At 39.1% G+C, this 13,979-nt stretch overlaps 1 protein-coding gene and 1 long non-coding RNA gene across 2 annotated transcripts in view; both read right to left on the bottom strand.

Annotated features, from left to right (window-relative positions):
• Nucleotides 1-13,979, bottom strand: part of LOC105389593 (neurogenic protein mastermind) — a 42,914-nt gene that overhangs the window by 6,170 nt on the left and 22,765 nt on the right. The window contains exon 4 of the mRNA XM_048624802.1: nt 4,174-4,288. Coding sequence (XP_048480759.1) covers nt 4,174-4,288 — 115 coding nt within the window. The remainder of the gene's footprint in view (nt 1-4,173; nt 4,289-13,979) is intronic.
• Nucleotides 4,989-7,377, bottom strand: LOC125489311. Its single transcript, XR_007266878.1, has 3 exons — nt 6,868-7,377; nt 6,590-6,737; nt 4,989-6,454 (listed from the first exon to the last, which is right to left on the bottom strand). It is a non-coding gene; the product is annotated as an uncharacterized LOC125489311 (long non-coding RNA).

The following is a 13,979-nucleotide window of genomic DNA, read 5'->3' as shown; positions in this document are numbered from 1 at the left end:
ACGAATATTTTTCTTATTTTAGAAATCGCAGCGAGCAGCTATCGTACGTGACGAGGTTAATTAATGTTATTCAACATTGCGTTACCTATCACTATTACAGTAACTGTCATGGAATTTTCCGTGTTTGTGTCTTGTATGTTTATTCCAAAGAAACATGAGGTCATTACATGTTCACAGTGAAAGAAACAAAACAACACGATCCCCTACATACGTACCTGCGGTGAGTCGGTACAATACTTGTTGATTACGAGAGAGATCGCTCTCATGTCACATACTCGGCGAAGCTGCATCATTTATTTGCATTCGCCTGATGAACTCCATACAAGGATTGAAATATTTCATACAGAGATATCGAATCGTATTTAATATTTTACATACAACATTGTAACATTTGTAACGACTTTCACACGCGAAGATGGCATTATCGCCACCCAAGCGGATACATAATACAAGTCGAAAACAAATACCTAACTTATCTAATCAATAATGTGCAATAACTAAGAATACTTTGCAGCTTGTCGTATTTTGTACAATGAATTCGTGACGTCATGCAATCACCATAAATTTGGCAATGAGCGGCGCGCGGCTGGCGACTAGTCATAGACCCATGAGTGGAAAGTGTGGCTAGTTGAGAGAACGAGAGTAATGCCGCTCGCATGACACGGGCACTTGTGGCGCACTCGACCAGTCAATCCATATCATCCCCGTGTGTGCCGCGCATTCTCACCGAGCGTCAACCTCGCCCTCCCCGCGCGCACACCCCCACCCGCCGCCTACACCGCCCTAGCACAGACGCAATAAGGTCCACAATAAACTGTCACCGACCGAATACACCATGTGTTATGTGCAGTGAAATAAAGAATGTATGTTGATATTCTTTTTAGTCGGCATCGTCACTTTTTGCATAGATAGAGCCGGGTTGAGTATGCGAGATAATGGAATGTAACCTTATCGCGCTCCGTTCTACGCTCTACGCTGTTAGGATCATCGGCTGGTAATAATAACGAGTTAGAGCCTGCCATTATCTCCGACTACTCTATACGTATTGTTGAGATAAAGAAATATATTTTGTCGATTTAGCAACAGACTGAGTCAGACAATTCAATTTGAGTCATCGGTTGAGCGTTTCATTGGAATGATGCTCCGTCGATGGCCAGCTTGTTGATAATACCAATAGGTATTGATTGTATTCTCGAAGAATTTATGAATTTCAGCCTCATACTCATATACTTTGGCAGTGGTTATACTTAATGTTTCGTAGGAATTTATATCAAGACTAGTACTACAAGAGAGCATTAGCATTGTTGGTTGCAGTTATAAACCAACTCTACTTTCGTATCTAGCAACTTTATCAAGGGTGGTAAAATTAACAATGTAACTCAACGTGTGTGCAAATCCTTTACCATAACAATAAATTTGCAAATATGAATGTGCAATAGCGCCATACAAGCATTGCGGATAATGATATGGACATTGGGAGCGAAACAAATAATTACATTGCATGTTATTATGCCTACAGAGTAATTGCATTATGTCAAGGCAAGGATATGGAAACTACACTATTAACTGCTGGCTCTTGGCAGCTAAACAATCGAGGAGACCATTAGGTATATCGGAAAGCAATAATTCCCATGAGTGTCTACTGTTTACGGAAATATTACACGAGTTTTCTAAAACGATTTCATTCAACATCGCAATACTTCAGACCTTGATTGTCTGTAAAATAGGAAAAAATATAGTTTTTCACCATTCTTGTCTGACCTTGACAAGAATGATGTTTAATGTATTGATTGTAACTCAAATTGCCTACAATTTGAAACAAAGCTGTTGAGTTTCCGTAACAGTCGCACTTAAATTCTAATCAACTGAATTTGTAATTATCCTTTTTGGTCGGTTGCCATGTACTAATTACAATGTAATTGTAATGTAAAACGCATACCTTATGGTACGTATAGATATAGATAAGTACTATAGTAAACTCAAGTCATTTCTGAGAAGTTCTTTCAATCATAGTACCTTGTTAAGGAATTTAAGATTGATATTTAAAAATAACTGTTGGTAATGTTGTTTTCCAACAGTCGCCCGTTCATATTCCCTCTCAGACCAATCTGCTATTACTATCGCATTAAATCTGACAGGAGCTGTCTAATTAATTACCAATTAACCAATCACAATGAACAACAAAAATGACAACTAATGACAGATTCAAAATTGACACTGCTAACTCCAAGACTATTGTGAAGGAGGGTCTTTATATTACTACCGTAAGAATAAGAACAGGCCCAACCGCTCAAGAAAATGGCTCATATCGTCGCAGTCGTAGAACAATGACGGATCTGCAAAACAGCAACTTTACAGGAGAGCCAGTTAAAGTTTTTAAACAACGTTTTGTTCGATAAAATGAAAACGGCTGAAGCAATTCATTTGAAATTTGGTCACATTATTATACGAATGGACTTTTGCAATATAGCCTGTATAATTAGTCTGTAATAAGTCTATGTTTCCTGAAAAATCAGATATAGTGCCACAAACTTATCTGTTCCGGTGAGAGCGAACTAAATTGGTCCATATAATCTATGTCATGTCAATATGAAATTCATTAGTAAGTAATGAGGTATGGACCAATTTAGTTCGCTCTCACCGGAACAGATAAGTTTGTGGCACTATACGTCATTGTTCTATGTATCCTACTATATCGCATTATATGATACGTCGTTTTTTTACGGACTTTTATTGCGTATCTAATGGCGTATTATACTTTTCGTCGTTGTTTTAGGGAATATATGGAAAAATTCAAAGACGGATCTTTAAATAACCTATTTAGGAGGGTGCTGATTGCGCTATATTATTTTTTGTTTAGGTCCTAATTTTTTTACAAAATACAATTATTTTATAAAATGTTTTTTGAATTGCTGTCATCTTATCCGTAGCCATGTAAGGATCCTCTCAAACTGCTTCGTGATGGTCATTATCCTCAGCTGTTTGACAAATCACCAGCATTCGGTTGATGCTAGGACTTTCCCTTTGCAGTTGATGTAACTGTTAACTGTTGAGGTAGCTGTTAATACATAAATGTAATGTTTGATGTGGATTCTGCGGCTGACTACGTTTGTATGTTTGGTAACTCATGCTAATGGCTTGAAAAACATAATTCCAAACCTACCCGCATGGTACCGTGCTCCCATCGTCACCTGCCTCTGGCAGTAGAGTCGATGAAGAAAAAAAGTACTTAAGTACATAATTTTACATTGTTTTTTAGCACATAGTTTTAAAAACTTAATAAATTGGCAAAAATATACTGAAAAATCATAAATTTATTTATTTTCCTTTGAAAATACGTAATAATAGGAAAGAACAACGACGCATCCTAAAATAATTCCAAAGAATAACGACGGTTATCTACACACGTCTACCACTTATCCATAAAACAATGACGGTATATACAAAACACCAATAGTTAGGACAAAGAACATAGTCGCATTTGAAATACCGTCACTAAATTTAACAAACAAACAATATTGTTTTTTAATACACCGTACCTAATAATAACTAACCAATGATTTTAGCGAAAACTAGGGCTTTTATTTTTTTTAAACAAAGTTCCAAGAATAACGACGGATTTAAGAGACCGTCTTTGTTCTATGGGAGAAGTATTAAAAAAATATTTACATGGAAAACAGAACTTTTTAAATAATAATTATAGCAAAAAAACATTTTAAGTACTCATTACGTGTTCCATGTGCTCCTACAGAGAACACTGACAGAACAAACAAACCGTCGCGCGGGAGCGGGTCGCGGGGGGCGAGGGTCACCGCGGAACATCGACGGGACGGCACAAGCGCCCATGTTCTACGCGAAAAAATTAAAACCGTCAGTGTTCGACTCTGTATTTCGCTTATTATAAAAGATTTTTAAAAAAACTTTTGTTGTATAGGTAAATAATGAAATTTTAAAGAAGAATCTGCAATAATCCGAAAATCGAAAAAAATCAGATCCGTCACTGTTCTACGACTGCGACGATATATCTGTTTGAATTAGGGCCAACGCGTGGATGTCATTTTCTATACCCAAAATGTTCGGACGGCGCATCCTTCCTTTTAACATCATTGGTAGAAGAACAGAAGTTTGGTAGGGTCACTCTCATCCACAAACGAATAGTCACGCAATAGGTACCTGGGTGGTGCTGCGGGCTCGGCGTGCCCTGGTGGTAGGAGGCGTACATGCCCTGCTGCGCGCTCACGTGCGCGCCGCCCGAGCTCGACACCTGCATGTGCTGCGCCGCCGACACCTGCGGGGGGAGACACGGTTAATACATACATCTAGGTACAGTACACGGCAGTATAAGGCAGAGAAATCCGACCCCTCTCAGAAGCATTGTTACTATGAGAAGGGGGTCAGGATTCGGACCGTACCAGTAATCTATTCTTTTGGTAGTACAAAATTACATAGTTAGTAAGGAGATAAGTACATAATGATTAATTAAATTGTTTTTGAGATCAGTGCCTATGTGGAGTGTGGTTCCTTAATTTCGTGTTACGCAAAACAATTTTTAACATACAAACAAATTAAAAAAATACATCGGCATTCATCATCATCTGTCTGCATTGTTAGAGGCTTTACCGCTAGTTTGTATTATATACTCGTATGTACGCAAAATTTAACTCTGCGTACGTCTGCGTAAAATAACCAAACCCACTCTAGAGGTAGAGTTCCTGCATTACGTAATGCTTTAGATACACACTACTCGCTCGCTACAGCTTTACAAAGCGACATGTATGTATTTGACAGATTTTCAGCTCACTTTCAGCTACATTGAACTGACTATAATCACATTCTACAGCAGATTATACGATATAGCTGCAGTATTATGGTTTTAGAATTGTGTAGTTAATGTTAGACGACCGAATGGCGTAGTGGTTAGTGACCTGACTACTGAGCCGATGGTCCCGGGAGGGCTACTCTCTAACACGTTCCGTCGTTAAATACGAAAATCGAAAACCGTAAGTTAATGACGGCATATCGGTACTCTGTACCAACTTCGGCCGCGCTACGTTCTTCGAAAATCATAGACAAATCATAGAGGTACTACGTGAATGAACGAAATAGTGTAATGAATGAATGTATTGGTTGGGCTTTCAAGTGGCTTATCGGTAAATTACCGGTTTTATTAAAACATTGCATATTATCATTTCTACGTAAAATTTAAATGCGCTGTTTGTTTTTTGTACATTAAACTGATTTATTTAAATGATTTTTCACGCAGAGACGTTTAAATTACAAATTTTTGATAAAATCAAAATATTTTTACTCTACTTTTTTCACTATGGTAGTCTGTGATTTTCTGTCAAAGAGGCTCATAAAAAAATCAAACACAAAATAAAGTTAAGTTGAAGTTGAACGCGCCAAAGTTAATTTCTTTCTACCATGGCTGGGTCTGGGAACTGCAGTACGGAGCAGATTCAAGAGCTCTTTTCCCTCGTGAGCTGCTGTCGTCGGCAACCAGTCGATGCGGCGGCTCACTGAGACGTTGAACACCAACCAGACGCCGCCTGACTGAACAGGCGGCCCCACGGACCCAGGAGCTAGTAGGCCCTGGAGCAGAAGCCCGGGTAAAGAGGGACTCCTCAAGACTCGAAGCCTGCGCCCTAACGGGCGCAGAAGAGATCCAACGACTCAAGAGCTCTTGGAGTTCTTATTTGAGCACCAAGACCTCGCGCGCGGTCGTATGAGGAGCGTAGATGGGAGAGTGCGAAGCAATCGCCTGTGGCAGGAAATCGCCCAAAAGCTGAATGCTTTGGGGGGCTGCGCGAAAACAGTGCATTTTATCAGTGTTTAAGCAATAAGTAGCAATATTTGACTGAAACCAAAAAATAAAAATCTCTCATTTAGAAAAATTGTTTTATTCTTTATAAATAAGTGTGTTAGCATGAATAGATGTATCCACACAAAGTAAGTATCTTAGGATCGGTAAAACCATATTTTTATGGATATAATAGAAACACATTCATACCAGAAACAATGAAAATTAAAAAAATATAGGTAGGTAAAGATAAAATACTCTTTATTGCACACAAACAGAAACAGTTTCACAAACATAGAAAAGAAATAGTACAATCAGTGGCCGTATTACTAAAAGTAATCTCTTCTACAACCTCACAATAAGGATTGTTTTGTCTTATATAAGTATATCCGTACAAAGCCGGGGGCATATTATGCCTCTAATAAATGTATTAGTACTCTGTGTACTCTTCTTCCTTCCTCCAATGCCCGTCCTTGTGGAATTGCAGCTTGCTGGGGAATGGGCAGGGCGTTCTCAGCTGCGAGGTCCTCCTCTGTTAATTCAGGATGGTCGAGCCGAGCATGTATGCACATGTTGTGCAATATACTGCATGCAATTGCAATTTTGCCAGCGGTCTCAGGAGTGTAATTTAATTCTCTGGTGGCTAATAAGCATCTGAAAAAAAACTTTATTTAAACTCTTTTAATTGGTAAGTATTATAATAATGAGACATGTTGTGTAGGTAAGTTTAATGTTTTAATTGATTTATGAATAAATGCAATTGGATTAAGTATGCTTAATAGGTAATACCTCCATCTCCCTTTTAGTATTCCAAATGTGCGCTCTACAGTGGAACGGGCACGTTTCTGAATTATATTGTAGCGCCCTTCAGGTGAGTCGTCTACTGCATGGTCCACTGGAGTCATCATGAATGACCGGAGAGGATACCCTGAGTCACCTGTAGAACATGTTATGAAATGATTAATACATTATTATTTTGGGTTACCAACATACATAATACATCCATCACCTCGCTACACTACATACCTACTGGGTAAATGTTCCAAATTTATATTTGGAACATTTACCCAGTAGGTATGTAGTCTATCCCTGTATTGAGAGTTCTTCCATGTGAGCTTTTATCTCATGTTGGGCCCATATGCCCAATGTATGATGATGTGTATGATGCATCAATACTCAATATAAGGCAATCAGAGTCACATCGCTGTTGAGGCCTACGGCACCTTGATAACTGCCCCTTGCATAGAAGTTTAATACTACCAAAATCTGAAATAAATCCGGAAATTATGTTAGTCAGTTATGTTTTATCATTGTCTGATATTTACGTTATTTATCGTCTGATTTTTATGGTTAAAGGTAATATGAAAATAAGATACTTGTTGAGTTTTACCTTCATTATGGGATCAATACCCCGGTGTCGTATCCTTGGAGGAAGAAACGGGACAATCTCTTCACACAGCGTTTGGAACTCAGACGGTAGTTATTTACGAATTCAGAGTCGGGAATTGTGTGCAAGCGGAAGTTTCTTCTTAGGGCCTCTCGCCTTTTCCTTCTCTCGTCGCGAAGAATTTCTTGCATCAGCAAATACCTAGCCATTCTTTATGTTATTTTCAGCAATTACAGCAAAACGAATATCTCAACGTTATCTCTTGTGTAGACGTGAAATTTGAAGTAAAACTGACAGTAAATGAGCTGTCAAACTCAATATTACGTGTTTGACATTGCAGTTCAGAGTACCATTTTGTATAGAAAATCGAAACTTCGTTGTTTCGTTCGTTCGTGCGTAAAACTCTCCCTACAGAGTGCGAAAATGGCCCGAACGTTGAACGTTATTTCGATTGTCGCGTTACCGAGTAGGCCCCCGGGTTCGATTCCCGGCCGGGGCAGATATTTGTTTAAACACAGATATTTGTTCTCGGGTCTTGGATGTGCCCGTAAAATGGCAATAGACCCGCCCCCTATTACATTGGGACTAACATAACACTCTGGCGAAAAGTGGGTGCAGCAATGCACCTCTGCCTACCCCGCAAGGGAGTACATTAGTACAAGGCGTGAGTGCGTGTTTTTTTTTTTTTAAATGTTAAATTTAGAGGTTCGCCAAGATGTGTAATGTGTATGTAGCTTAAGAATAAGTAATCAATTCCCAGAACAGAATTCTCAATATCTAATGTAGAACCTTGAGCTTATGCATAGCAAGTGAATAATACAGTTGTCGACACAAACGGTCTAGGCAAGCAACTCGTGTTAATTTCCACAACAATGACTTATCAATCTCGTCATTACGAATTACTGCAAGTGCATATTTACAATCTCATAATAGTGTCTATGCTGCAAGGCGGCGGTCATACAGTTACATAATTACTCTTAGAAGCTATATCCAATGCTACAATAGTTAAGTTATGCGAATGCAAGATCCGATTAAAATTATTCAATGATACCAGGTTTATGTACATAATAATGATGAAATATTTCAGGTGCCCAAGTACTCCTGACTGGAAACATCTTCTCCAGAATATGGTGGTAGTACATGATAATATAGTCTAACGTAATGGTTTTCAGTTGGTAACTTTATAAATTACTTTTTACTTGTATCTGGCGCACAGATATGGTTAAAATAGTTGCGGACGTAAATATTTAAATGCTTTAAACATAATTAAAATACAATGTGCCATTTCATATTCCTTTCGCATATTTTTGCACTAGCAATTTGTTGCCAAGCTATGTGTATTGTGGTAGAGCATTTAACATCATTTGAATAGTTACCTATTATAGATTACTTATGTTCACTGCATGACAACAGTAACGTAGTATTTGGTTTATGGAGACTAGAACTGTAATCTACAACACACTATATCAGGTACCCTATACTTGCCTACTTGCATATCATTAGTTTATGTTTTTGTGTGCCAGTACATATCTAATTAAGTAGGTACTTCTAACCAGTTTTCGTCAACCTTTGCGTCTTGGTTAATTCTGTTAATTCTCTGCTAGTTTTTAAATGACTTTACTTACATATTTATTTATTTATGATTTAGTTGAATAGGTATGGATTTTATTGTTTTCGAGTAAGTAATCCTTTTATGGCGAACTAAATATCGTTTTGGTGCAAGTCTGCTATCTTTGGATAAAAGTACCTCTCCAGAAAAATCATACGGATATAAATGTTACATTGATTATAAACTTGTGACGCGATAAAAGGACAAACAAAGTCAAACATAATTTAAATATGGCATGCCGCCGATACCGCCCTTTTGTTATTGAGCAGCAGAAGCTTAAGTTCATCCTTTGATTATTTTCATATCATGAGAATGAATGAATTATGTCTTTCTCGACCTACGACCATACGCAACAAAGTAATGGCATAAAATATGTTTAGAGACGTGGAGACGTGGCGGCAGGCGGCAGTGGCCGGCACAGGTGTCGCCTGCAGATGTCACCGGTGACGAGGTTACATTCCTATTTCTATCACACTCATATCATACTACAATGTTAGTTAACTCTTTTAAACACTGGAATATACATTGTATTGTATATTAGAGTAAAAATCGCGCGTCGCGACTGAATTCGTTAAAAATGATAAATGAAATTAGGCGTAGGTTTGATTAAACGGAACTGAAATAGAAACGGAACGGAACTTCCGAAAATCGGTCCATCCTCAACGGGAATTGTAAACTTTGCTAGGAACTAAACCTCGATTGCAGTCCATAAAGCTCAAAGACATTCCATTCCAATCATTCAAACATCTCCCGAGGCGAAACCTCGGCCATCCAAATGCTTGAAATGCTAGTCAATATTCAGTGCACAATAAAGCGAGGCGCTAGAGCTTATTAAAGTTTGTTTTTAAAAATTCAGTGTAGCTTTTACCCTTCATCCAACGTGAATACATTTTGGCGCTTAATCAGCAACAAAAATACTAAAATGTTGCAAAATGTTGTTGTAAAATTTACAAATGCTACAAATACAGTATTAGTATAAAATACAGTGGAGGTCGGTTGTCAGCTGCCAGCCGGAGTGATGTGACTCACACAGTCCGGCGCAGACTCAAACCTGTTCCGCCGAGCCACGGGCACGCCTCCCGCGCCGGCCCAGACCGATCCGACAGGATCCTTGGACCCTCCAGTGACAATCAAGGGAGAGCTTTCATTGTAACGGGGGTATATATTTTTGTACGACTTTTTGTCACTAACAATAATTGCATTACTTATAGCAAAGTGTCTGGTAGATTTCCTGTTGTATGGTAAGTATGGGATTTTGGTAAGAAGATGCTAGATTAAGATTACTTATACACAATGTACATTTTTAATTAACTTACTTACTTTTAACCCGCCAGTGGTGACGTATATGTCTGGGAGACCGGGTGGTTCGAAAAAGTCGAATAACTTTCTCACTAGCCATCGATTTTTGTTGTGATTTCGGGTAGCTGCCTCATTTCCCATCCCCCATTGTCAGTCCACCCCGCGACGGTGACTCATGCGCAGGTTTCGGAGTTTTGGCGCCAACCCGGTGCGTGAGACCGGGGTCACCGACTATGTAAGTAAAATTTAAAGATGTTTTTTAAATTTTTCATACATTTTTTTAATTTTTCTTGTCTTTATTTTTGTTTTGTGATTGTAAATTTCATGATTGAACTATTTTTAATAGATAGTTGTAGGTATTTATACAAATATAAGTACTTAATAGATTTCAATAAGTTTTTACAGTAATATCAGCTAGTTTCAGCATGTCCTTGAAAATGACGACGGAGATAGCTGGACCTTCAAAAAATTTACAATGCTATGAATTTTGATAGCGAAAATAACAGAAAAATTTAATATATTTGTCACAAAATGTAAGAAATATATGTGTTACGGCCATGTTAGTGGCGTCTTGCAGAGACTGTTTGGCTGTGGAGAAACAATGACTTTTAGTGTATTATTATATATATTTTTTTGTAGAAGTATATAAATTTTTGTTTTTTCTTATGAAGTTCGTAGTGTTATAAAACTATAAAAGGTGGACTTAGTTATAAAAAATTGTTGGAATTGTAAACGAAAAGTCATAGTCAAGAAAAAAGGAAAATAGCACGTACTCTATGTGTTGGCCGTCATCCCTTACTTCATGTGTATCACTGTGTATCGATTTATATGAGACTATTAAATCGAGGCTAATCTTGATCAACTAGTGGCTTTTAATAAAAACCCAATAGGTTATGGGCCCAGGACAGCTTGGCGCGTGTCATACAATAAATATTTTTGGAAAATACTACTACAAAAATAAAATAATATTTAATTAAAAGGCCGGTTGTCAAACAGTTTTACAAATACAAACAGCAATAATGGCGAGTTCTATTACGACACCAATTGGTCTCCCTGTAGACAAACTAAAAGGGATGGAAGACTACAACCAGTGGAAATTTATGCTGAAAATGCTCCTCATGCACGAGGATCTTCACGACTGTATCGAAGGTGAGGACAGTTGTAAGGATGAGAGGAAGAAGCAAAAGGCGATGGCAAAAATATGTCTGTCAGTAGGTCCGTCTGCGTTGCAACATGTACGCAATGCAAAGACGCCTTATGAGGCCTGGAGCAACCTCCAGCGTGCATATGAGGACAAGGGGCTGTGTAGAAGACTCGGGCTGTTGAGGTCGCTGTTTGGTGTGAAGTTACAGGACAGAGATGGTATGCAGAGCTACCTAACATATATTACGGAGCTCGGGCAACAGTTGTCGGATATAGGATCAGCAATAGAGGATGAATTCCTGGCAATAATAATGCTGAGCGGGCTATCTACAGACTTCGACCCACTAATTATGGCGCTGGAGAACTCCAATACGAAGCTGACAAGCGAGACAGTCAGGAGTAAACTTCTCCAGGAGCAGCATCGGCGTGATGGCAAGGAAAATGAAATGAATGCACTGGCGGTAAAGAGACCTTGGCTAGTGAGGTGCTTTCGTTGTAAGAAGCCTGGTCACGTGAAGAAGGACTGCCCTAATGATGAGGTCATGGAGCCTAAGGCGGGAGGAAGACGAAGTAGTGTAAAAGAAAACTCGCTACTGACGGCCTTGTCGGTGAAAGTTCAGAACGACGTATGGTACATTGACTCAGGGGCGACTCATCACATGTGCAATAACAAGCATATCATGCAAGAGCTGCAATGCACCAAGAAGCTGGAAGTAAATGTTGCCAACGGAGAGAAGTTACTGACTGAGGGTATTGGCAAAGTAAAAGTATTATTGAAGACTGGTTTTAAGACTATAAGTGAAGTCTACTATATTCCTAAACTATCAGCAAATCTACTTTCAGTTAGTGAGTTAAATAGGAAAGGGTTTCGTGTAGTTTTTGATAATAATTTATGTAAAATAGTTGATGAAGGTGAAGTTATTGCCACTGGTACTGGTTTCAATGGTGTTTATGAGCTTGATGTAGTTAAGTCAGGGATCGCCATGAACTCAGCATGTGTGGAGTCGGTGACTGCACAGTCTAGCGAGGTTTCAGAGATGCCTGCACTAGTTTCTGAGCAGGGCATTGAGCTGGAGTCGGTGACTGGAGAGTCTAGCGAGGTTCCGGAGGTGTCTGCGCTGGTGTCTGCGCAGGGCATTGATCACGAGTTGTGGCATAAGCGACTTGGACACCTGAATGCCAGGAGTATGAAACTGATGCAAAATGGGCTAGTCACAGGTATGGATTATCCAAATACTACTTTTAATCCATGTGTAGCTTGTATAGAAGGTAAACAGACCAGACTGCCATTTCCTAAGAAAAGTTATAGTAGGTCGTCTGTCAAACTAGGGTTGGTACATACAGACGTATGTGGACCTATGCAGGTACCATCATTTAGTGGGAAAAGGTACTTTGTTACCTTCATTGATGATTTCTCGAGGAAAACATTCATCTACTTCATGGATAGAAAGAGCGAGGTCTTTGAGAAATTTAAACTATTCAAAGTGCTTGTAGAGAATGAAACAGGTAGTAAAATCAAAACCTTGAGAAGTGACAATGGGGGCGAGTACATGTCTAATCAATTTCAGGAATATCTGAAGAGCAGTGGGATAAAACATCAAACTACCGTCCCACATTGTAGTCAGCAGAATGGTGTGGCGGAGCGGGCTAATCGCACCATAATGGATAAAGCCCGCTGCATGCTCCAGGAGGCTGGGTTGGAGAAACAGTACTGGGCGGAGGCGGCGAACACGGCTGCCGTACTCAAGAACTATACACCAACCAGAGCGGTCATGGGAACAACACCTGAAGAAAAATGGACATCCAAAAAGGTGAATGTAGCACACTTACGTGTATTTGGTTGTGTAGCATATGCCATTGATGAGAAAGCCAGGAAATTGGACCCTAGATGCAAAAGGTATATTTTTGTAGGGTACTGTGAGGATAGTAAAGGGTATAGACTTGTAGATCCTGCTTTTCCAAAGAAATGTATTAAAGCCCGGCACGTCACATTCATGGAAAGTATGTTTTTGGATAAAGTAGCGTCTAATGATGATAAAAGTAAGGAGCATGATGAATTGTTAATTTTAGATTCATCTGATAACTTAGATAGTACTACACAACCTGATCCAGCACAGTCGTCGACGGAAGCTTCTGAGACATCATTATGTCAGCCAGACGTGGTCGAGATGGATCAGTTGTTACCTGATGACACAGTGAATCCTCGGAGACAAACCATGTTTAGTCTGGATTCATCAGTAGAATCTGTAAATTCGGATAACCACTCTTCGGACCCTACATATATTCCAGGATGTTCAAGCATGGATTCGGAGGACTCGCTTGATTTTGAAGATGCTGATACGGATGGGTATGCTGGGTTTACAGCGGTTACAGAAGACGAAGATATACCGAAGACAATAGAAGAGGCTCTGGGTGGCTGCGAGTCTAAATATTGGAAGGAAGCTATACAAGATGAGTATAACTCTTTCATAGTTAATGAATGCTGGACACTGGTTGATCTGCCTTCGGGGCAAAAACCAGTAAAATGTAAATGGATATTTAGCAAAAAGAGAGACCTAAATGGAAAATTGTTAAAGTATAAAGCTCGTCTGGTGGCGAAGGGTTATACACAAAGATACGGAATTGACTACAATGAAACATTTGCACCTGTGGTTCGCTACTCAACAGTTAGAATACTGTTAGCATTAGCTGCTCAATATGATTTAGTTATAGAGCACCTAGATGTAAAAACTGCATTTTTG

The sequence above is a fragment of the Plutella xylostella genome, chromosome 13 (genome assembly GCF_932276165.1).
Source record: "Plutella xylostella chromosome 13, ilPluXylo3.1, whole genome shotgun sequence".
Taxonomy (NCBI): Eukaryota; Metazoa; Arthropoda; class Insecta; order Lepidoptera; family Plutellidae; genus Plutella; species Plutella xylostella.
The sequence above is the reverse complement of the archived record's forward strand: the minus strand, read 5'-3'. Positions and strand labels throughout refer to the sequence as shown.